The sequence below is a fragment of the Tauraco erythrolophus genome, chromosome 9, assembly GCF_009769465.1.
Source record: "Tauraco erythrolophus isolate bTauEry1 chromosome 9, bTauEry1.pri, whole genome shotgun sequence".
Classification (NCBI taxonomy): domain Eukaryota; kingdom Metazoa; phylum Chordata; class Aves; order Musophagiformes; family Musophagidae; genus Tauraco; species Tauraco erythrolophus.
In genome coordinates, this window is record NC_141473.1 from 10090661 (window position 1) to 10115031 (window position 24371).

The following is a 24371-nucleotide window of genomic DNA, read 5'->3' on the forward strand; positions in this document are numbered from 1 at the left end:
ATTCAGGTGGTTTAACAGATGAGTAAGACAAAGGCTAGTGGAAGCAAAGTTACCATTGACTAACCAAGGGCATGCCTTTTAGCAGACATTGGAGAATTTGTTCTTGATTAGCAGGATTGACAGGATATATTCAGATCACAATTAGTTCTTCCATCTTTTTCAAAACTTCCAAAACAAAAAATCAGAATTTGTTTCTTAGAAATTATTGTAATAGAGGTAGATATTGGTAGATCAGGTAGCTGCTTAGAGACGATTGTCAACCCTGGCATTCAGATGAAAGGGACATTACTATTTTCAGGAATTGACTCCTCACAAAGATATCTGTTCTTTATATCCTGATTTAATACCAATCCCCTGTTTTTCAAATTTCTATGCAATCATCGGGCAAAAATTACATAATTTGCCTTGCAAAACTTATAAAAAGCCAAGAATTATCCAATATCTTTAGACTGATATTTTTAATGGGATTTAATACCCCCTAGGTCTCACTGGTATTGAAGTTAAGCACACATGTACCATTGTAGATCTGGAGAATAATAAGTAATTATCCTCTAATCAGGAATAAAGTGGATAATTCTAATATTGATTTTTTTTTTTCTTTTTCAATCTGGAATGCATCACTAATGGAATTTGTGGTTATTTGCCCTACAGCAGTGCTTTTAAAAATAATTCCCCTGCCTGTTCATCCTTCCTCAGGTAATTCCAGTGGCCGCAGTCTTGCAAACGTAGGCACATGATGATTTTTATGTATATGAAAAATGGTACTGGCTCTAGGAGCACACACCGATTTTTTGAGCTTTGACGTGTCAGGGTCCGATGAGCGCAGAAAAAACACACTTTAGACAGGGACATGAGGAAAAGAGGGAACAGCTGGCAGATGCTGAGCCTGAAAAATTTTCAGGGCTTGAAAAGCAGAACTGGAAACATTGGCAACTGCAGCTTTGATTGATTTGGGGAAGAACTGGAGTTGCTTTACTTTCTGATCTGTTTTGCCTACAAAATGTGGGCTTATTTCAAAGCCCCAACAGAAAAACTGTCACTGACATTCTAGCAAACGCTCTAAGGCTGTTTTCGAGATGGATGATGAAGGATGCCCCATGTAGGCCATGAGAAAAATATCAGTAACAGTTTTGGTCTATGAGGAGGCATTTGAAGAAATGACAAAAGTAAGTAAATATCTCAAGCTTACCGTTTGTTGTTCCAAAGCTGTCTTCTAATGAAGTGAATTTGACTCAGACCGAATTTTGAATTTAATCCAGCTGAGAAATGTTGTCACCTGGGTATAAACTCCTGGCTTGTTTTTTAACCCACACCCATCACCCCAGCTCACGAGGCCGTATACGTAGTAGGAGCCATTTTCTAGACAAGTTAGTGGGCCTCCGGAGTCTCCCTGGTGAGAAAAATCACACATGCTCAAAACATGAAGCAAGATGTTAACCGAAATAAGAATGCTCCTCTCTTATCACAAGACTTTGAAGCTGTAATGTTGTTTTTTTTCCTATTGAATGTACCATCAGATGCTGCTCAGTTCCTGAGTAGGCTTGCAGTTCCGGAACCGGGTCAAAGGGTACCAGGCTTTTTGGACGTAAGTTTTTGTTGGTTCAAGTCTGTGGCATATTTCTGACAAGGTCACATAAAATTTCCCAGGTATGAAAGTACCAGGCATTCAGAGCCTGAGCTCAGAAAGATAAAGATATGATCCTTGGCATAAATGAAAGTACTTGATCTCTCCCCCACCCCTCAAAACAACTTTATTCTGAGCTAGTTCATCTCATTTTTTGATTTATTGGTGATTTCTATTGCCACTTATGCTTACAGTGGTAATTTGCACCTTAGAAAACATTGTTCAAACTCCTTCTGATCTTGCAACGGTATAAACATGAAGTTGCTTCACATTTTCACTAGCTGTAGTGGAAAAAAAATCAATCCTGACTTTCCCTGCAATTCTTAGCTCTGAGAGTGAAAATCAGATTAGAATCGGTTCTCGTGGCAGAGGCCGTAATAAAATTGAGAGAAAAAAGGCAAGTTTTTGGGTTATTATGACAGACTGCTTCAGAAGCCAAACTTTCCAGGCTAGTCTCCAGCTTCCATAGATCTACCTGCAGCTGACAGTGACAACATTAGCTCTAGGGATACACATCTCAAACTGCACTGAAGAAAGACGATGGCTGTTGAAATACACTGATGGGAGAAACAGATACGTATGCAGCACCCTGCCAAAGCTATTACTCTGCACAGACTGACTATTTACACAAAAATTAGTATTTAAATACAGAAAAAGCAACAGACCTGACAAGAATCAGCTCTGGGTCTCCGAAGATTTCCTGCACAAAACATGCTTTCATCCAGTATGTGATCATATGCTCTGGGTGCATTGCATTTCCTCTGCGATATCAGCTTGACATTGGTATCTAACAGCTGACGGGATACTTCATCTACGGGATGTGCACCAAAAAAATGGAGTCACCTTCCTCCCAGTCCTGTTATATGTTGTCTTTGTTCAAAATAGGAGCTTGCTTGCCATTTGAATGAGAAGGGGGAAGAGCAGGGGGGATGCATGGGCTAGCCTGGGAAGGAAAGAAGTATCTGTCTGAAATGGTAAGGGTTGGAGTCAGAGCCTGGAAGCTTCACTCAGGACACTGAGTTGTTGCCTGAATAAAAGGAAAGTCAGGCATTCAGAATTCGGCTCCAATCGGCTCTACCCGTGCAATCCTGCTTTTCGAGGGTGCTGGTTGTCTGCAGCTCCTGCGGGTCCCGATGGGACTTCGAGCTGCTCAGCCCTTCTCAGACTGGTGCCATTAGATGTTTTAACACACAGGCTAATGAAACAGATCAAAACTGAAAATCATACAATATTTAAGGGCAATGATTAATTATAGTGCATCTAAAGACATAACTTGACATCTAAAGGCAATAGCCAGAGTTTCAAAGCAGTACATCTGTAGATAATTAAAGGTGGTTTATAAGTTTGGTTCTGCTTGAGTTTCAGGAAATATTCCATTTCTGCAGTGATTTCCTGAAATGCTAATAATAGCTCTGCTCAAAGAAGGAGCCATCTAATTTGAACACGTACAGGGTACTTGATATTCTTTGTTGGGGAAAAAAAAATCCCCATACCCTTTTTAAGAGAGACTTTTTATTTGGAACTTTTACAAAATGTCCATTAAATTCTGTTGGTGCATTCTGATCAAATGGACACACTTGTCTCTTGTGGACTTCAATGAGAGTTACATCAGAAGGGAGAATTTGGTCCTATGTATCGTATCAGGCTGTATCAGTCACAAAGCACTAGGACACCCACTGCAGCCTCAGTGACACATTTTCCTTCTGCTGATTTACAGCAACACATCAATCAGAACACGAGAAAATGCATTTTTCAGAAAATTGCCATTATCTTTTTTTAAGGATAGTAATTTCTCCCCTTAGGATTTACTGCGGGCAAGAAAGGTTTTGGATAGAGCTGGTTAAACTTGAAAAGCTTTGGATTTTTTTTCTCTTTTTCGGTGCATCTGAAGATCCAGATGCTGCTTCTGAAAATGCTTTTTCTGATCCAATGGGCTGGAAAACCATGTGAAAGTTCCTGTCTTTCTTGGTCCTGTCTTGAAACACAGAAACTATACAATAGCCTCTCTCGATACCTTCTTGCTTCTATTGCTGGCTTCAGATGAAACCATGACATGGTGTGTCAGATGGCAAGCAAAAAAAAAAACCGTAGAGAATTTTTTCAGAACTCCAAAAGGTTTGGTTGTTCTAGTAGACAGACGGATTAGAGAATCTAATCTGTCTAGAGATTTCTGCTAATGAGTAATTTCCATGACAAGGTTCAACTGTCCTTAGTTTGAATTCCACATCTTGGTTTCACTAAGTGCCTAGCTCCATGTTTGGGCCTGGCAGTTGCTACTGAAAGTACCAGCACACCTTCCCACGGAAGTACCCACCAAACGCCAGCTAGCCCGTAAATACCTGTCTCTGTTTCACCCCATCCAGAAATGAAGCAGTCGGTCCCAACAGGAAAGAAGAAGTTAGGCAGACACGCTGTTTTCACATACTTTGTTGCCACTGCACAGTGACCATCCACTGGCTTCAATTTAAGTAGTGCTAGAGAGGAGATAGACAACCACAACAAGTATTCGTAGCTAACTGTAATCCCTAGCCACCGCTGTCAGTCTGCAACCCCCTCCTCTGCAAAGCTGCCTATACCCGATGTGCTATTTGCACTACATGCTGGACCTGCCCCTATTTCTTTTAACTCACCCCACCAGTGACTCCTGCCTGGCCATCACAATTCACATCCCAAAGATTCAAATGGGTCTAAACCACAATTTGGCCTAATTAGTTCCAGAATATATTCTCAATGGGAATTTTACATTGGCTTTAGTTGGAGAGAGGCGCTTCAAACAACTGAGGTTGGAGAGGAGCCACACGAATATTCAGTAAAAGGGATTTACCAATATCATTGTGTGGGACACCATTCTTCTCTGTGTATTTGTAATGTACGATTATCTTCTCCACATCAAATATTTGCTCTTGATGCTCTCTCTTGTTGAGGTCTTGCTTTCCAAGAGCTACTTGGATATTTTCTGCTGATTCTCTGGAAAAAAAAAACAAACAAACAAACAAGAAAGTAAATGACACACAGATGTTGTCTATCAGTGGTGGTGAAAACCTGCATCTTTAGTATCTGGAAGTCAAGATACTTCTTCCTCTTGTAGAGCATGGCCAGAAGATTTCCTAAGATCGTTATACGAAGGCTTAGTCAGGGAAACAATGGTGTTGGACAATACACATGCTCTTAACTTGTTGCAGTCATGAAACAAAACAATTTAAAGCTGCATGAATACTCTTTTCTTTGCATTTTGGGGCAAAGTAGCAGTGTGCACACAGTCTGTTACTGCGGCTGTGATGATGAGTGGTAACCAATGGAGCCATGGCAGTACAATTGCTTGCCATTGTCTGGGCGTACTTCAAATCATCAGTGCTGGAATTACTCCAGTGTGTAATCTACTGATTTCCAAAGATAGTGGTTTCCAACCTGTTCAACAAAAATGTTGAAGGAAATGTCATATACTACGCTAGCTGGCACATAAACAATTGAAAACAAAAAGCATATTTTGGCTATTCTGGAGATCTTGATTATGATCCAACATGTGATGTTGCTTATGGTATCCCAATATCCCCTGCGGTTTTCATGGAGTCCTTCTTTCATACTTTGCAAAACCTTGTTACATTCCTCCTCTTCTCACACAACTATTTTAGCTCGTTTTAGGTGAGTGGAGGGTAAGTTTAATTTGTTATTCCGGCAAGGATCAATTTTAAGTATATGTATATTTTCATGTATGTGTTCATTTTTCCACACATATGTTTTTCTTTCAATTTGATTCCCAGCAACATTTGGATGGCAAATAATTTGAATTCCAAACTGTCTTTAATAACCGTCCTGATTTTTATACGTTTATCTACCCTAGGCATAGGACATGCACCTACTCATTAATGCAGTGCCCAGCAGTAAGAACCCAGCATGCTTTAATTAGCACTCCACCACAGAAATGTCTGCTCCTTTTTGAAGTCTTTGTCTGCAGAGATGCCATCCAAGGATGTTTGCCAGCTGTAGTCTTAGCTCCACCATATATCCTCTTGAGAGTCCTTTGAATCTCTGGTTGTCCACATGTTTTGAATATTTCATTTGATCCAGGTGGGTCTGTTGGGCTGTCTGTTAGCTGTGGGCTCTCTTCAGCTGTGTTGGAAGAGTCAGCAGATATATAATGCAGAGATAATATCAGACTGGAGGAGTTAAGTAACAGCGGCTCACCTGCTGCTCTGGACCACCTACCTGCTGCCAGATAGCTTACTCCTAATTCTTCATCTGTTCCTGAGCAGGGTGAAATGTCACAGAAGTCCCATTCCACTTTGTGATTTTTTCTGATGTAGCACCAGGGTTTTTCATCCTCATCGGGATTCCTGAAGGGAACAGTTGAGAATATCAGCCAATGGGAATGGGGAAATCTCCACAAAACCAGTGAAGGAGCTGAGAATTCCTAGGGGAGCTGCCTCATGCTCCCATATGAGAGCCAAACTTCCAAAGATGCTCTTTCATAAGATTTGACAAAGAAGATGACCGAGATAAGGGAGAGGGACTTGTGCCATTTTACTATTCCCATACCTATCTTAAGCCTAAGAAAAGTAGGGGACTGATTCACAGAAATGAGCGCTACTTCTAGAAGCCTCACATCAGTACAGTGACTTGGGGAGCGCACCTCTAACACCCCGGGATTTTACAGACAGGCAGTGTCTAGAAAGATGTGAGATCTTAACACCATTGTTTTGCCAAATTCATGAGCAGTCTGTCCTCAGTGCTCTCTTTGATATAGACCTCTACAGTTGCTTCTTCAAAATATTACCTGCAGAAGTTATGTTCACCGATGCCGTAAGAGTCAGCGTCCTCCATAAAGGCATTAATAGAGTAGTCCAAAAGAAGGTGGGAATTCCAGTGCAGGCAGGTCTTGCCATTCACTGCTTGGTTCACTCTTCCTCTGTACTTAGAGGAGGCCTCTTCATAGCAATCATCCGGTCCTGCAGAAAGACAATGCTGATATGAAAATGACTTCTGCATTGTTCCTTGCCCAAAGCGGTTCCTCTTTCTTCCCTCCTTTGCCCTATGTTCGTTTTACAGAGGATCAGAGGGACCTATTGGGTCATGTAATGATATCCCTCATCTTACACAGGCCAGAAATGAGAGTAATGTCCCAACATCTGTCCAGCTTGAAGCTTGACTGACTTCAAATGCCTGAAACCTCTTTACACAGTAAACACCTAGCAGCTAAAAGGTGTCTTAACGCCAAAGAAGAATCTTTCTGTCAGTGGCCTGGCAAGAAATGGTATCAGTAGAATTAGACAGACGTGGACACAGAGCTGCTATCATGTCAGGGCAATGGATGTGCTGAAAGGAAGGTTGTGGGGCTGTGAACCTAACCTGTATGTGAGCTGGAGGAAATGTCACCTGCAACATGGAGCACGTAGTGGTATATGGAGTTTGAAGTGCAATCAACTTTTAAAAGAGAAATAAACAAATCCTTCTCCTTGGAAACGTGTGGAGTGCGGTGCCCATGGTGGTGCTGCAGAGGCAGAAGGCTCTCCATGCAGGCTGGGGTAATCCCATGCCCTTGATCACCCATCCCTGTGTCAGTCACTGTCCCCCCAGCCTGGGGAGTCACAGGCAACTGGACATCAATCTTCACTACATCAACTTTTGAGTGTTTAAGGAAAGCCTAACATTCCTTCTCCATGGGACATGTGAAGCCTCTGGGAAATGTGCTCACTCAGTATAGACCTTGCTGAAGCACACTTGGAAAACATTAGTATGGAAACTTTTGTGAGCCTCTTTGCCAATGATGGCTGCAGAAGTCAGCCTCTTCCTCTGACGCTTTTCCCAAGGAAGCCGGTGCCCTGGCTGCAGTCAGGTACCTGGGGTGATGGTGGTGTCGGTCTGACCATGGGGTAAAGGCAGCCCTTGACTGCATGGAGGCTTCGCCCCTACCCTCTCCCCTGGAGCTGTGACGTACCGATCTCACAGAATCTCCCTCTGAAAGGTTCAGGGCACTCGCAGGTGAATTTTGATCTGATTCTGTGCCGTCTGCAGATGCCTCCATTTCTGCATGGGTTTGGTCTGCATGATGAAGTTGCTGTCAAGGTGGAACACACAGAACAGCCTTGTCACTCTGCTGAGCACTATACAGCCACTCACATGCCTAATGGACACTGGGGAGAGCTCCCAGTTTGCCTGTTGGCTTCAAGTTCTTATGAACTCTTGTAGAACACTGATCACTGGGGGTCTCACCAGTCAGTGAACCACTACCCTGAAAATCAAGCATGACTGATCACTGACCAGCCCCATGGATGCGCACTAGAGCTTACTCAGGCTGGATGACCAGGACAGGACCACCCTCTGCGGTGGGCTGCATGTGTCTCCTACTGCTGACCATCTGCAGTGAGGTGACCTCACCGTGCTGTCCCTACCATGATTCACTCCGTGCCCCGCTCAAGCAGGAGCCTCTTCTGATGGGGCTGTGCTCACCTTGTTGGCAGCTGGGCATCTTGTAGGGGTGGTTGCAGCTGCACTGAAAATAAGGTGGAGTTAATGTAATCAGACAGTCTCCTCTGTGGCACCTCTTCTTCAAACACATGTCCTTCACTGTGGAAAACAGACACACGAGGTACTTCATCAGCGTTTGTGTGTGTGCAAGAGTTGTGCCTTCGCAGGGGTCATAGGAAGACACATATTCTCCTAATGCTCTGAGGAGGCTTTCATCTGTCTGCTGTGGACTTAGGACTTCCCTTCCTCTTCATATTATCTATGGAAAAATACGTTAATACTATCTATGGCTGCAGGACCAACCAGCAGCTCACCACTGCCCACCTGGCAGGGGATATAGGTACACTTTCTGCACACCTAAAGTCTGTTTTACTGGACACCACTTTAGACAGGCTTTGGCCTGGATGAGGAGCTAAGTGTGAGACCTATGAACATGACTGCGGTGGGTTGTCAGGACCCTCACCCCAGCAAACAGTGGGCTTATAAAGCCCTGTGTTTGCTTCCACTGACAGAGCTGTAACTAATGTTAGTTGCCAAAATAAGGAGTGTAAGTAGCAGAAGAGCAATTACCTTTCTCGCACGTAGTCCCAGCATACGGCTCGGGGCACAGACAGCTGAAGCTGCTGTCTCTGTTTTCACATCTACCGTTGTTCTTGCAGGGGTTGGAGGAACATGGGTCTGCTAGGATAAGAATGGAGATCTTTTGGTTTAACTTTCAGCTTCTCCACCTTGATCTACTGCTTTTTCTTCTCATGTTTTCTGCCTGCAGAAGGCTGCCTTCCTTGCCCCACCAAACCCGCATACTGCATTTATGCATCAGCTTAGCAGCCGCAGGAGCAGTTATGAATTGCTGCAGAATCCATTGTAAACTGTAACAGGTCATGGTTTTGGGTCTGGAGCTCCTCAGCTCCCTTTGCCATGTCTACGATGGAGCTGTAATGGGGCAAGTCCCTTCCTTTGCTCAGAAACAGATTTGACTCTATGGCAGAGGCAGAAGCAGATGCCTTAAGAGCCAGAGTTGGCCCTAGGCATCTGCCTTGTTGCACTCAGTGTGGAGAGGTCTGGATTTGGCATTGTCCTGGTCACAACGGGGCACTAAATCTCCCCTGGAAAAGTCCTCTACCACCATTATACTGTGTAATAACCCTGGTGGCTATTGCTGCAAGGGAGCAGGCACTTGCTGAGAGTCACTACAGTGCTGCTTCTTACAGCATGCTCAACCTCTCCACTCCACTCAAGGCTGCCAGGAGAAATTGGTGTTGAGGTCAGCCACATACCAGCTCTGCTTTCTTTGTACCAGGGGATGTTACAGGCAACTTCCCTGTCTCTCCTTTTGTGTTCCCTGAGCAATCTCGAGTATCCTTCCTGCTCTCCCGAAGTTTGCCAAAACAGAAAAAGAAAAGAAAAAAACCTGCAACTGAGAAAAAAGGAAAAAAAAAAAAAGGAAACCTGCTCTACATTTGGTTCCCAACATAAAGACATAACATACATCCCATGAAAACAGCAATTACATCTTACAGTGCCTATAGACAAATAAGCCTGTGTTTTTTTGTAGTAGCAATCAGAAATGTTCTTCATGATCAGAATCCATCCTGTGAAACCTGGAGATAAAACACAGGCTCCTTACAAGAGAAATACAAAGGAGAACACTGCAAACAATCCCCCTAACTCGTCCCTTTGATGCAGGCATTTCGAGAGCAGGCTGGCAGCCGAGCCCTGCCACGCTCACGCTGCAAGCACAGGGCTGGGATTTTACCCCTTCCTTGCCTCCCCGCCCCTTAGAGGTACCTCTTCTGGTATCACTGTAGCCAGAAAATGCCTCAAACCAGTCAGGGTCCTCCCAGGACTGCTGCTGGGGAAAGGGGTCTGGCTCCAGTTCCGTGTACTCATCGTAGTACTCATATTCGTCAGCCTCGTCTGCAGAGAGGGGTGAGAAGAGGGTGGAAGAAGAGAGGAATTAGAACTGCTTGAAGGAGAGAGGTATGGCAGAAGTGATTCCCTGGGATGGACAGAGAATGTCCTTCAGCTCGTTCGGGATGTCATCAGGTCCAGAGCTCGCATCACCTTGAGGACCAAAGGTGCTGTTGAGCTCTTCCTTGGCGTGAGCAGAGCCCACTCAGCACCACCACCCCTACGCACCCCTAAATCTGCCCTCGCCTCCGTTCCCGGAGGGTGCTGGGACCCTGGGTGCTCCACCAGCTCCCGTGCTGGCAGCCGGGACACCGTGGAGGGGACAGTGGTGGGGGGCTCTGCAGGCATGGGCACCACAGCCCGGGGAGATGCTGACGGCTGTTTCCAGCACCATGAGAAAAGGAGATTTAGATTCTTACAAGAAGAAGGAGTTTTCTTTGTCCGGCTGCTTAGACCACCAGCACCACCGCTGCTGCAGCGCGAGTCAAGACTCGCACTGGCCCGCGGGTGCCTGCTGCGTGCGGGGACACGGCATGACCCGCAGCTTCCCTGCGTTTGGGGGGCTGGTTGATTAAAGCTGGTAGCTCCTTGCACAGGTATGGTGGAAGCCACTCCGATGTTTCAAAGACAAGCTATGGTAATGAGCAAAGCTAAGCTACATACAGAGACATTTTAAAAAGCTCTCCCCTAGGGCCAGACCGATAGCCCCATGGATAATGCTCTGCCTTGAACTGATTATCGACTGCATTATCTTAGTCTTCTCTCCTCATTCATTCGCTTGCAGCCTTTATCTTTATTCTTTCTTTGCTTCTGAAAAAAAAAAAATCCACTTTTGTACAATGGGTGTTTCGTATTTCATATTAAAATAGAACTGTCTTTTTTTCTTCTTTTTTTTTTCCTACATGCCAACTCTAGTTTCTCAACAGAAAAAGGAAAAAAAAAAAAAAAGAGGAAAGTTTCACCTCATTTATTGCTATGTCAAGTCAAGACTCCTTTTCCTCAGCTCATTATTTCCACAGGAGCTGAGTCTCGACAGTGTGCAAGTGTTGCAGAAGTGTGTGCCTTGCTGGGGAACAGAAGGATCTCACTGGAAGATAAGGACATTGTCTACAGTGAACAAAATTAAATTTAATGTGATGTAGTTAAGAAAGGAAAACAAAAAGAGGGTTTCGCCTGAAACGCAGCCTGCAATCTCACTTTGTCGGAGGGGAGATTTTACAAGCGGACTTGAGTTTGAGGGATTTGTCTGAAGGAGTCTGATTTTGTTTCCCCTGTTTATTTTCAAAATCTTGATGGGGAATGTTGGCTTTTATTCCACAGATGATTTAAAGAAGTATTCTGAGGAATGAGGTAGCCCTTTGTATAGAAAAGACGTGCCTGTTAAAAGTTGCGAAGGGTGAACAGGGGAGTTACGGCTGCCCAAAGCAGACTGCAAACACCCATAGCGTACTTTACAGAGCCCAGTGAGGACTCTCATGAGTCCACAGAGGAAAAATAAGTGCTCCAAATGAGCACAAATAGCTAAGCTGTTGTAGAAGCATCTACCGCGATTTTTAAAAACAGCTCAGTGTAAGTATGGTGTTAGGAAATGATACTGTCACTTTGTTTTGGTACATTGGCGCCATTTATCAGCAATGGATTAATCGTTTATTAACAACACTTTCAAAATTACTTGTGAACCCATTGTGGACTACTTTAAATACATTCCTGTGATAAAACTCAAGTTGGCCAAGATGCAATTCAAGTTTTGCAGGATGCCTGCTTCTTCTGGTGGCTCTGCGAGGTGGAGGAGCACCAACCCCCATTTGCACTGATGGGGCAGATGACCCCCAGGTAGTTTTGGGACAGGCTAATGCACCCCTGAGGCCAGATTGGCACCAGTCAGCCCTGGAGGAGGGCGCTTTTGGGTGACCAGGGCTGAAGTTGAGCTAGGAGCACTGAGCAACCCCCTCATGGACTGGCAATTAGCATTAAGTGAAACTTTATGACCAAGATGTGGAGTTAAGAGCACATGCAGAAAGGGCTTGGAAAACATCAGCAAACCCTTTTGGGTGCCCTGGCCCCTGTGTGAATAGTGGGAGTTGGGGAGCTGAGGTGACATGAGAATGTAGCTGATCTGAGAAATCACCAGCATCCCTGCTTTCTCCGTCACCATCTCTCTTTATGAAACTGTGTAAGAAAAATAGCTTGTATGGGTCATGTGAGTGATGCTTCCTATCTCCCAGCTACTCTGTGTCCTCCCCAGCTGCATGAAGAAGTGAAAAACAAAGAACAGAAAACCCTGACTTGGGTACATGACATCAAACTAAAAGATGTCTTCTCATTCATCATTGCTTCGACACCAAATAACTATTTGGCTTCCACATCTCTTATTTAAGAAGTGCTCCCATTCCATTTTTTTAATTATTCATAACAAGCCATAGGTTTAGTAAAGCAAAAACAACACTTTTTTTTATCTGAGCACATAATTAACGCATAAAGTCTGATACACTGGTTGATTTAAACATATTACTAAATCAGAGTGCTCATTCTTTGTAAGTGCTGGAAAACCTTAACATGCTTAAAAAAAGCAGTGATCTGACATTTGTCACTGAAATGTGACTATTATATGAAATTAAATTAGACATCCTGCATGCAAATTTTCAAAGAATAACTTTCCTCTGTGTAGTACAAAAAAATCCCCCCATAATTGATAGGCAGAGATTGACTTTTAAAGCTTCAAATCAGCTTTGAGGTCTGGGTGATCTTTTAAACTGCTCAAGCTTTCATCTGCAGTTTTTCACATTACTAAGAGCTGTCAATCAAGCGATGGATTTCTGATCAATATCCCCTTGTTCATTAGCTTACATGGGCTCTCTGTTACGAAGAGAACAGATATCCCAATGCCGGCAGTCACACTGTTTTCAAAACCTTCACTGGATCAAGTCACGACTAATGTTCCGAGTGGGAAAGTGATGCATCAGGATGGCATCGAGTGACCTGAATTGTGAGGTAACTTTGTTGGACTGCAGTTGTCAAGATGAGTGATGTGCAAAGTTAAAGCCTGTTGCCAACACATAAAAGTGCCAGAAAGTACCCAACGTTTATTCAAGCTCTCTGAACCTCTGGGAATTGACTGAAATCTGGCCTAATTTAAGCAGGATGAGTTTTCCTACCACCTTTCTAAATACTTTTTGTCTCCAGCTCTGAGAATAATATAGTGTTATTTTTATGAGGCTGAAATTCTGACTGTATTTTAAATAACGAGATGTCCCCCATTTACTTCTGCAGAGATGAGACCTCATGGTATTTCCTCCCTTCCACAAGGGCTGTGTCTGGGAGTATCCATGGCTTCAGGAAGAAATTGCGAAAGAAGTGAGACCAGCTAACAACAAAGCCAGCAAGACTTTCAAATAGTTTCGTGGGTGTTACTTAGAAGTGGTTTTGCAACACCTTTTCCTCAGAGGGATGGGCTCTGGGTGAAGGCAGACGATGACGGCAGAAGGAGTGGGGACTTGCATGAGGATGAGGAGCAGGAGAGTGCAGGGACAGTAGAGGGACAGAGGTAAAGACCATAAAGGGAGGGAATGAATTAAGAAACTGTGAAAGCAATACTCTACCATCACAAGGCAAGTCAACCACTTTGCACAAGGCTTGTGCATAGAGCCTGAAGCCAAGTGGTGACTCTGTGGCCAAATGCTTGCAGAAGCTAAGTACTGAGCTCTGATGCACAAATGATTTGGAAATTTGTTTTCCACACACATCTTTTTAGAAGAGCAACATTGATTTGGAAGCAGTGCTGTATGAGCTACAAGGCTGCTGGACTTGCAGGTTTGACCTGGAAGCCAAATGTTACTGGAATGAACAAAAACCATATCAATGATGAGTGTATAGTAAAAGCCACACTCTCTTTTTGTCAGAAAATGAACAAAATTAATGTAATATTTTCTTAGCTACAAATGATAAACTCAGATCTAAGAGCCACTGAAATCAAGAAAAGGAGGAGCAGGGCTTACCTGCAAAAATACTAAACTTATCGATAAAACTATAATCTTGTATGTAGACCAAGTAGGTTGCAAAAGGATGTACAAATCCTCACACAATCTACACTTCCTCACACAACATTCATCATAGCTTTTCTCTTATCACCATCTTCACGCTACTTAGCCTTTAATGATTTTTTTACTTGCATGAGCTTTTAAACACTTTTTGAACCTTCTTGCTCTTTGGCAAAACCTTGCGGAAATAAGTTCCACAATTGTAAGCTGCAAGGGAATGTTAACCTTCATTTATTTGACCTTCAATTTTCATGCACGACTAGACTCTTTGCCTATCCTTCTGCAAGGTTTGCAGCCCAGTGTCACAACCTGTCCTCCAGCCCATGGCCCACTGTGTCACCCCTCGGTCCTCAAAGCTGTGTTGAGCACATGAAGCCACAGAGTGACTTGAAACAGAGCTGTGAGTTGCAGGTGTGGTCTAGGAGTACCCCATGATCCGCTGCAAATTGGTACTGCTACTATGCCTCTATTTTGGGCTCCAATGTGCCAGACATGCTCCTGGCTGGAACACGATGCAGCATTGTCTCCTGCACCAACACAGAACACATGTGGACATCTGGAAGTGCTCACCATGTGACTTGTCCAAAGTCAAACAGAATTTCTACATAATCCCAGGCTTTATTTTAAGCTCAGCAAAGCTGTACATGAAGTTAATAAAACTCAGCGCTGGGCACTAGTGAAGGCTTTTGATGGACCAGGTCACCAGCCTCTCAGTTTTGTATGCAGTAGTTAAAATAAAGAAATGGAAACCACTTACCATTCAGCAGGTCAGCCAGGAAGAAATAGGAAGCCTGAATGTGAGAGAAAAGGGCAGAGAGTCAGTTTCTGAAATCAAAAGCCAGCACGGAGCTTGGTTTATGGCACAAAGTTTCCCAGTGCTGGACATCCAGATAAGCCTGTTACCCACTTTGGAGCTAATTGGGCTATATTTGGGAGCTCTTTCAAAAGATTATCAAAATGTCTTAAAAAGCTCCCAACAACCTGCGTAGGAGCTCTGGCTTTTCTGAGCATCCAGCCTAAGATGCACGCCTGATGTGCTTTGGGAAAAACCTGTCCCGAATGACTTATATCACCTTTTTGCTTATTAAGTGACTATTTGTCTGTCTTCTCTGAGACACCGACAGAGGCCACACTCCCACCGGCTGTCAAAGCTGGAGGCTGGGATGTGCTTGGGCAGGGCAGAGCAGGGGTCAGGCAGCGCAGCCCAGCCCGGTAGCTTGCTGATGGTGCAGCTGGTGGGATCTGGACCTCCAAGCTGGAAGGCTGTCAACAATCTTTGGATGGAGGAGAACATTTCTGGCACTTCCTGTGAGGAAATGCCATGTGTCTGACCTCCAACGTGGGGCTCCAGCCTTTCCTGTTTGGCTCATGATCAAGGACAAGCGACAAAGAGGAGCAGAAGGAGAAGGAACACAGCTTTCAACCTTTGATAAACCGTGAGTGAGGCTTGTCTGAAAGGAGACACATTGACTCCACATCGGGATGCATCCCCTGTGTGATGATTTCAGCTCACTTTCCCTCTTGCTCTAAATCCCAGCTGCGGACAGGATTACCTGCCTGTGATGAGAATACACGTGCTAACAGCGGGTATAAAGAAGGAGATTTGGAGCTGCTATTCTTCATCCCTCTCGTGATTTGTCAGAAGAAAACGTATTTCCAAACAATTTAACACACGTAATAAAGACAGCATACATACATGCACAATCACACATGATTATGATGTGCACCTACACATTGCTACAGGTACAATTAACTGTGAATATACACCCTGTTTAGTTGTGCATTGTATCTAGAAACGATAGATGGAAGAAAGACATTCTCAGCCAACCCCAGTTGTGACTGAGAACGAATGAGTCAGAAGCAATGAATAAGAAACAGGACAAAAAAAAGCTCAGAATTCACATTTGCAAATATTATCTGGAGCCTATAAATGAGTTTTCGCTTCAGGCACGTTTGCGTCCCTCTCGTGTTTGCGCCAGGGAGAACAGACACGCCAGCGCTCCCCTTCCCGCTGGCTTTAATGAGCGCGACGTCCCCTGCACCGCTCAGGGGAGCCCCTTCCCAGGTGCACTTCAGTGAGCCACACGCATACATGGCTAAATCCTTTGCAGCTGGAAGGACACACGCTCACACAATTGCCCCTCCTCGCTGAGAGCAGAGATGACGGTAAATGAGAAGGCTGTAGAAGCTCTGCCCTTGGTGTATATGTTTTTTGAGTGCAGGTACAGGGCTGGTCAGATCCTCTGCCAGACCCTGGCTGCAATGGAGACTGTAGCAGGAAAAGGTCTAATTGCTCTATTTACAATTAGTAGTAGCATTTATCCATAAACGCAGACCAAAACAAACCCTGCAAGTGTACTCCTTTCTTTTGGAGGAATAGATGAAAGAAAGAGCAAGGAAGCAGCAATGGGAGCAGGAGGAAGCAAGAAATACTTCATCTCCCTGCCCAGCTCTCCACAGTGTCTCGTTGCGCTGTTTGCTGGATGAGATTGGAAAGGATTTGGAAGCAGAAGGGTTTGACTTCAGTGAGGCTGCTGGACCTTCCCTGCACTCAGGATGACCCTTCACCACATGGGAATGCTGGTGAGTTTCAGTCCAGGCTGAGCGAGGTGTAGGACATGACTGTGCCATGCTCTCCTGTGCCTCGGTTTCCCTTAGCTGTAGAGCAGAGACGAGTCTCACAACACCCAAGGGGATGGCTCACACACCAAGAAAAGAAGTGAGATGAGAGACCTAGGGCTTTGCAATACTGCTTTCTTTTCCAGGTTACCCACCCAGCCCTCCCTTCCAAGCACTCCTTCATGGGCAGAGCTGACTGCAAAAGGGCAAATCCCCTAAACTCCCCCTTGCAATAAACTGGTGCTTTAGAAAAATGTGCAAGTTTCCACTAACATCCTTCAGAGCAGACAGTGGCCTGTGCTCTAAGGTGGCTGAGTCCCAAATTTTGATTCCTGCTTTTGGATGAAAGCCTCTATCTGCTGCCACAGTACAAATGTTACTGAGAAAAAAAGCTCCTGGAGCACCTGGCACAGAGAATCAAGAGTTAAACTTAATTATTGTCATAAGGCTCCAGTGTCCGATTTTGTCCTGGAGCTTTTCCCCCTCATGTGCCTGTCACAAGGTGCAGCAGCAGAGACACAGGGGACAAAACTCCAGGTGTGGAGACTTTTCTCCTCCCTTCTGAGGTCCACTGGACCACTTGCCAGACCACACTGGTTCTGAAACCTTTCCACCTCCACTAGCCAGCACAGGGCCAAATTTTAGCCTTTTGGCTCCCTGCATGAAGCTTTCCATGGTGGTGTGCAGCAGAGGAAGGAGAAGCACTCGCCTCCTTCCCTCCCATCCGCTTGAGCTCACGCTTTCCTCTGCGCCAGGAGGGAGTGGGAGATGTGGGATGGGGGACGCGGGAGCTCCCTCTTTCCTTCCTGCCTTGAGGGACCGTGGGAGGTGTGATGCGGGATGCAGAATGTGGGATGCAGAAGCAGAGGAGCATAGGATGGGGCTTCAGGATGGGGTGTCCAGGCTGCAGGTGGTGGTGGTGGGGCTGCAGGATGGGGGACGCAGAAGTGGGTGCGTGCAGAGGCAGTGAAGGCAGGGCCTCCTGCCTGCCGTGCCGTATTATTGCTGATGGCCAGCAGAGGAGGATCTTGTCCTTCCAACGAGGTGCAGTACTGAACCCGGCCAGGAGCAATATTCAGACAAAAGCTGGGCTGAGGAGGAGAGAGAAGAAATTAGACTGTGGGGCAGGTTTCAGCGAACGGTCTCCTTGCTGCAGCTCCACACTGATACTTCGTGTGCTTTATCAAGAGGGAATAAAATTGCTGGATCCTGATCGTAGCAGGTCCGCAGAGATGGGGGACGAAGCTGGAAGAATTTGCGGAGAGTCATTTTAAATTTTATTACTTTAGTCTCATAAAAAAGAAACACTGCAAAAAGAAAAAAAAATCTGGGAGAGACATTTTATATGGGTACTGGTGCATTGCTGAGTTTAGAGGCGGTTACATTTATAGGGATCCTAGAAAAAATGGTGGAAAAAAGGCTGAAATTTAAAATATCCTGATTTCACCTGACCTTTGTTGTTGTCATCAGTGTAATGATTAGCACTTTGCTAAAGCTTTGTTTCTCCAAGGAACCATCAAAACTTTGCTAATTAGGCTTTGTACCAGGGTTAAACACTGCAGATACATGATACTCTCCATTTTTCCGTTTCAACTCCTCAAGAAAAAGAGACTAATGAAATGTAATAGATTTCAAACAGTAATGCCAGAACCATGAGCTTTCTTGGTCTCAGAACACAATCCTAGGGCTCTTTTTCAGACAAAAATGTCCAGTTGTTCTCTGGTCATTTTTTCTGAATAAAGCCAGGAAGATCTGACTTCAAATTCAAGAGAGATTATTTACAGCTGCCAAGGACATTCTGCAGGTGAACTGTTGATTGTGCCTTGGGTACGTTTGCTACCCCTTATTACAATCAAAATGAAGAATTAAACCACACAAGCAGGTGGAGAAACAGGCAGCACCAAAGTGACAACCCAAGGTTAGGCTGTGAATTTACATGTGTGCAGAACAGAAGTAATTCCAGAGAAAACAGTGCAGCTACTCAAGCTGGTGTGACAGACAAGCAGAAGGATGAAAACTACCTCTACACGTAAACACACCTCGCTGTAAAGCGCTACGTGAGTTCAAACGTTAAACTGCATTGGTAGGAATCGGTCTATCCGCTTAATTGCACTAAGTCAGGCAAATTCTTCTGCAACTTGCTGCGAAGTGTCCTTCATGGCAGCGAAACAAACATTGCCCCTCTCGTTTGTGCTTCTATGCAGTCACAGCTTTGCAGCCGAGAAGCAGGTGGGATGGGGATGAACTGGAGAACAAGGATGGGTATTTGATCAACTTCCATCCACGACTGACATAAGGCATGAAGGAGCCATGAGGGCAGACACAACTACTGCCTTTTCGTAGTGAACCCCTTGATCCCGCTGACAGCTCTCAGTGGGAACCTTTGTCTGGGTTTCTTGCCAAAGGAGGAGGGAATCGACAGTTCTGATGCTCATACAATCGGCCAGATTTTTGCCTGCAACCATCTTGGGTAGTGACAGTCTTTGAACTTCAAGGGAAAGTGGCTTTTCCAGCAATGACATTGTATTTCTCAGCCAAGGCCATGGTTGCAGTATAATGAAAGCAGGGCATATTATCATCTGGAGCACACACGCAACACGTTGTATTTTTAGCCTGGGAAACCATTCTCTGAAAGGATTCCACCAAAACCTCCGAGTTCTTCACCTCTCTGCTAGCAAGACATCTCCTGCCTCCGCACTGAACTGCGTCTGCCTCAGAGTAAATGACATGTTCCTTACTGACTGGTCTCAGGGTACCCAGAGAAGTTTGCATTTAAGGTATTTATTTGGCTGATTGTTCAGTTGTGAACCTTTCCCATGGTAGCATCTGGTACAAAAACCATGAGGATCCAGGAAAAAAGCAACAGCCCTCAGAGGTGCTGCTGAAACCAGCTTGGTTCTCTGCACAGGAGGTACCTGCTCCAGTTTTCCAAGAGATCAAAGTTTCCAAGTTAATCTTTGCACCGTGAGAGGTGGCCTGGTAGCAGCTGGCTGTTTTTAAAGTTGCTCGCTGGCGGATGAGGTGTGCTTGTGCTCCCAGGTGGAAAAGTGTGTTGGCCTCGGATGCCACAGCAAGGGGAAGCTACGCGATCTGTTTCGGGGGCTGCAGGAGCCAGCCTTGTCACGCTAACACGAGCACACCGCGCTATCAAACGCTTTCGCAGCCGGTGCCGGGAATGCAGGTTATACTGCTAGACTTAAAGCTTATGCAAAGTCATTAAGTGCCTTTAGTTACACGGGATGTGAACCTGCACGCTTCAGGGCATGAGCTGATTGCCTTCGGGGGTCAGCGAGGAACGCTTCCCTCTCTGAGAGCGCCGTGCACAATTAGCTGGGGGGGCTCCCAAGGCTTTGTTGCTTTCCTGCTGCATCAGGCAAATTTAGGCGAGCGCTGCAGAAGGGCATTACACCTGACGGGCCACAAATTGAGACGGGCTTGACAGCGTTCACCTCTCTTTGCGGCGATCGGTTCGCAGCAGAGTGGAGCATAAAGCCCTCGTGTGGGTGGTGCAGTGCTGGAGGGAGGGTGAGGGGAGCAGAAGTGGGAGTTTACTATAGGAATAGATCTGTCGGTGGCTAGAAAAAGATGTCAGACAGAGCTGACTCTGGGACACCTTAAAATGTTGGTCTCCAAGCACCTGAGGCGAGGAAAGGCCTGTACTGCTGGTAACAGCTTCATACGTGCTGTGGGCCAGCTAGGAGATAGACACCGATGATAAGTTTTGTTTGTAATTGTTTGATGTTAATGTGATACTTTAAACCTTCCTTTCTGCTACTACGCGCACTCGGTTATTGGACTGGGCATGGCTAGACACTTAAAACACTTTCCATCACAACTAAGCACACCAATTTTTTGAAGTTCCAAAATATTAAGCGAAGAGTCACCTCTGCTGCTCTGACTCCTGCATTTCTTCTTCTCTGCTGCCAGAAGTGTTGAGTTTGGAGGGAGCAATAATACGACCAAAAAAAAAGCCTGATCTGAACATCTGTTGATTTAAAAATCATCTTTATTTTTCCTGCAAGCATGTGCTGAAGCACTTTAGAGTGTCGTTAAATGGGAGCTGCAGCCTAGTGTACGAGCAGCTCCATCACCAGTGTTGTGGGACCCAAACTGGTCTCATCCTGTTGCAGATTTCTCAAGCTCGACTCAGCAAAATGTTTAAGCATACCATTTAAATATGTGTGTATTTCAGAAAAGTTGCTTGAATATGAGCCCAAGTCAGGGAGGACAGGCAGCTGAATTGCTGTGTCTGAACGGCGATACAACACGCTACAGCAAAGCTCTTTGGATTTCTTTTTGGCAGTGTAAGGAACACTTAACAATACAACACCTTACAGCAGGTGCATTTCTACTACAGTATCTTGCTGAGCAAAAACCTATTGATTTCTCTAAAAGTTCCTGTTCATACAATGCTTATGTGTGTATCAGTGAGGACCTACTGTGATTAAAAGCAAAAAAAAAGCCCCAAAACCCAACCTGGGAAGACCTGTCATGTCTGAAGACAAACTTTGGTGCAGTTGCATCATATATGGCAAAATAAAGGACCAAATTTTGCTCCCACTTATCCATCATTCAGCTTCCTGCCTTTTATGGAAATAGTTTGGATTTATGCAACTGAAATCAGTTTCTCTTCAGGTAATATGAAAGAATCAAAAGTAAATTTTTGCCTTAGGGTCCTGCTCCAAACCCTGCAGATCCATAAATGTCCGAATGTTTTCCTGTTCTATTTTGACTGACTTGATACGAGCTACTGCCTAAATCTGCATTTGACTTCTACTATATTTCACCAATAATTTATTAACCATACTGTTACTTATAAAAACTCCTAAAACCAGATTTAAATAAAAATGAGAATGATGAAGATAGATAGTTCTGGGAAAGGATGGAAATAGGAATTTAAGGGTGTTTTCCATGGTTTCAGCAAGTGCGAAGTCCATACCTTTTTCATTCAAGCTATTTCTGTGTAACTTTTTCTTCGGAACAAATCATTAAGGCAAAAATGTCCTCTCATAACATGTTTGTCATGCAATGGTCACATCACCGCGACTCATTCCCTTCTTTGTTTTTTTGGGATCCATGCCAAATGCTAAGCCAGAAAACCTTGTTATATTAATTATGAAGAAAAAACATGTTTTATTAAAAGCTAGCCTGCTGAATATTCTGTCGTGCTGCTTTTCAGTGACAGCAGAATTGCTTTTGCATTTTAGCAATGTTAATGACTTTTCAGGGGCGGGGAGGGGGGATATATACACTACCTTTTCCACAACAATATTTAGAGTAAAGTCAGATTAGGATTGTCAAAGCTAATGAATCAAGCTAACACTCAGGAATAGTTAGGAAAACCTGTGCAAGACTTCGTGTTGTCTGAGACTGCACGTGCATTTTTCTCATTGAGTGTGAATTAACGCAAACGATTCATTACCAGCTTATTTATATTAGATTGGGTTCCCACAATGTCTATAAAACTGTCGTTGAACTACCTAGAACTGATTGCCTCAGTAAGCTGCCACATGTACTGGTGGATCAGGTGTGCCACATCCACTGCTGTCAGCATATAGATAGCCCTGATGATATACTAATTAATAAATACTCTATTGTGTTGTGAAAATCACTAATTGCAAATTCACCAAGCTCTTCAAAAAGATCCATAACCCATTAAAGCTCCTCACTATATAATTTTCCCAAAGGACTCAATTTAAACGTTTCAACATCTGAAATTTTGCAGTGCATTTCAGTAAATATAAATTTGGACGCAAAGAACTGTCATTAAGAAAGCAGAGCTTTGAAAGAATCTCACATTCCTCCATTGGAAAATCTACTTGATCTCAGTGCTTGGAGGAACAAAAGAAATGTTTTTAAAACTGACTTTTAACTTTGCTTTGGTTACAAGTAATTCTTTCAGTCTTTACTTTAAAGAGGAGATAATTGATTTGGGAAAGAATATCAGGCTCTACTGGAGCAGAGCTCTGACCATCTCTGGCTGTGTTGGATACTTCGCTGTTAACCTTCCTTCCACATTAGCAGCAATGACGATTCGCCCATCCGAAACGTATGGTTGGGGTAAATTTTACCTTTGATGAAAGAGCTTTAAAACTGCCAAGCCAGCACACCCCCCTGACCTGTTTGATCTGATCTCTAGTCCCTTCAGCATGAAGATGAGAGGCCCGTGCTGAAGCCCAGTGCTTTGGTGCATCATTCAGAGCCCAGGACTGGGGGAGCGACTGCACTCCCCACCACACAGCCCTGGGAGTCGGCTGGCCACCGAGTGCATCCAGATGGGCCATTCTTTGTAGATACCTGCTCAAAAAAAACGTGGGGCTTCCCTTTTCTGCAGCATTTAGTTGGGCACCTCATTGGCCTGAAACGCGGATGCTCAGCTAAGTGCTCCAGCTGCCTGGGAACGTCTCAGCAAGGAGCAGAGTTGGCCCAGGGCAAGAAAAGTAATATAAAAACATACTCACGCACAAATGTGTGTTCCCTAGGAGAACGACCAGTGGAAGAACTTGAAGGGCCAAAGCACTGTTAACCATCCTTATACTCATTTATTTTTCTTGAAGTTAGCTTTTTCTTCTTGCCTATATTTTTTTCAGACAAGCCACAATCATTTGAGGATGAGCTAATTCAGTGCAAATAATTAACCGTGCTTCAAATATTGTTTAATGTTCAACAGATTGCCCTGATCAAATAAGCACATTTCGTCCTGATAATCACTGCATTAAGCACTGGTAAACGTTTCAAATCAGTAAGTATCAAAGATGGGAATAGTATAAATTAACAATGAAACAAAGTATTTTCCTTGCATTAGAATTATTTTTCTACTCTTATTGTCAATTGGAAAACAGTAAGAATTGAACTGACTTCTCTCTGTTCCCCCTGAAAAAATAGTGAGATCAAGTTACAAAATGTAAGATTTTTGAGAATGTGAAAATGTGCTTTTTAATATTTTCTGAATTTCAGACATCAAGTTTCATGCTCTCAAGCATTTGTCCACAAATGTGAGAACCTGGAATCTTTTTTTTTAATAAAAATTGAAATTCTTGAGTAACCCCTTGTCTGCAGAAGCTGAAGCATTTGTAACAACAGTAGCAACTGAGGAAATCACAACATTATTGCAAGAATAAACAACCCTTTATTGTGGAAATATTGACAAACTTACTGGTCAGTTCTTGTTTGTGCTACATGTTATGAAAACAAGTGAAAAGATATATTCTTTCTCCCAGATAGTTTAGAGCCTGAGTAAGAAGAGGGTGACAGAAATAGTGTTTTCAGATCACAGCTCAAATTCACAGGGAAGTCACTAGCAATGTGTTTTCGCTATGATTATAAAACAGTTAAACAGGATAGTGCTGAGCACGTTACACAACACTGGGAGGAAAATGAATATGGTTGCCTGCTCAGGAAGACTCAAATAGTGTACAATAAATAAAAGGGATGAGCGGGGTGTCCACGTGTTGAAATATGAGGGAGAAACCAGTGAAATCACAATGGCCTCATCCTTTCCCATCCTGAATGGGGTTTTCTGGTGAAAAAGGGAAGATGTGAGCACTTGATTATGGACTCTGTGACAAGTGCCGAAAGATGGATGTCAGGAAATTTTATTTCTGATGATTCCTCACTTTGGTGCCTGAACATCCTAAAGGAGATTTCATACATCAAAAAATATACAGAGAATTTAGGTGTGCTAGCTATGCCACATGTGCATAATTCAAGCAGGT

General features: G+C 44.2%; 1 protein-coding gene across 1 annotated transcript; it reads right to left on the reverse strand.

The window, feature by feature from the left end:
- Window positions 1-1213: 1213 nt before the first annotated feature.
- Window positions 1214-23186, reverse strand: HABP2 (hyaluronan binding protein 2). The gene is made up of 13 exons (XM_009990913.2): window positions 23118-23186; window positions 14795-14828; window positions 9878-10006; window positions 8660-8770; window positions 8072-8188; window positions 7560-7679; window positions 6399-6570; window positions 5850-5958; window positions 5485-5726; window positions 4449-4591; window positions 3964-4098; window positions 2290-2435; window positions 1214-1390 (listed from the first exon to the last, which is right to left on the reverse strand). The coding sequence occupies exons 1-13, from the start codon at window positions 23184-23186 to the stop codon at window positions 1214-1216; spliced, it is 1704 nt and encodes a 567-aa protein (XP_009989215.2).
- Between the last annotated feature and the right edge of the window lie 1185 nt (window positions 23187-24371).

What these genes read in the sequence shown, in the direction of transcription:
- HABP2 (XM_009990913.2), bottom strand. Translation starts at nt 23,186, where the DNA reads ATGGTTAACAGTGCTTTGGCCCTTCAAGTTCTTCCACTGGTCGTTCTC. An exon ending in CTACAGTGATACCAGAAGAG is followed by an intron (nt 8,771 to 9,877) that starts GTACCTCTAAGG and finishes TTCTTATCCTAG; the next exon opens with CAGACCCATGTTCCTCCAAC. An exon ending in AGGGAGATTCTGTGAGATCG is followed by an intron (nt 6,571 to 7,559) that starts GTACGTCACAGC and finishes GTCTTTCTGCAG; the next exon opens with GACCGGATGATTGCTATGAA.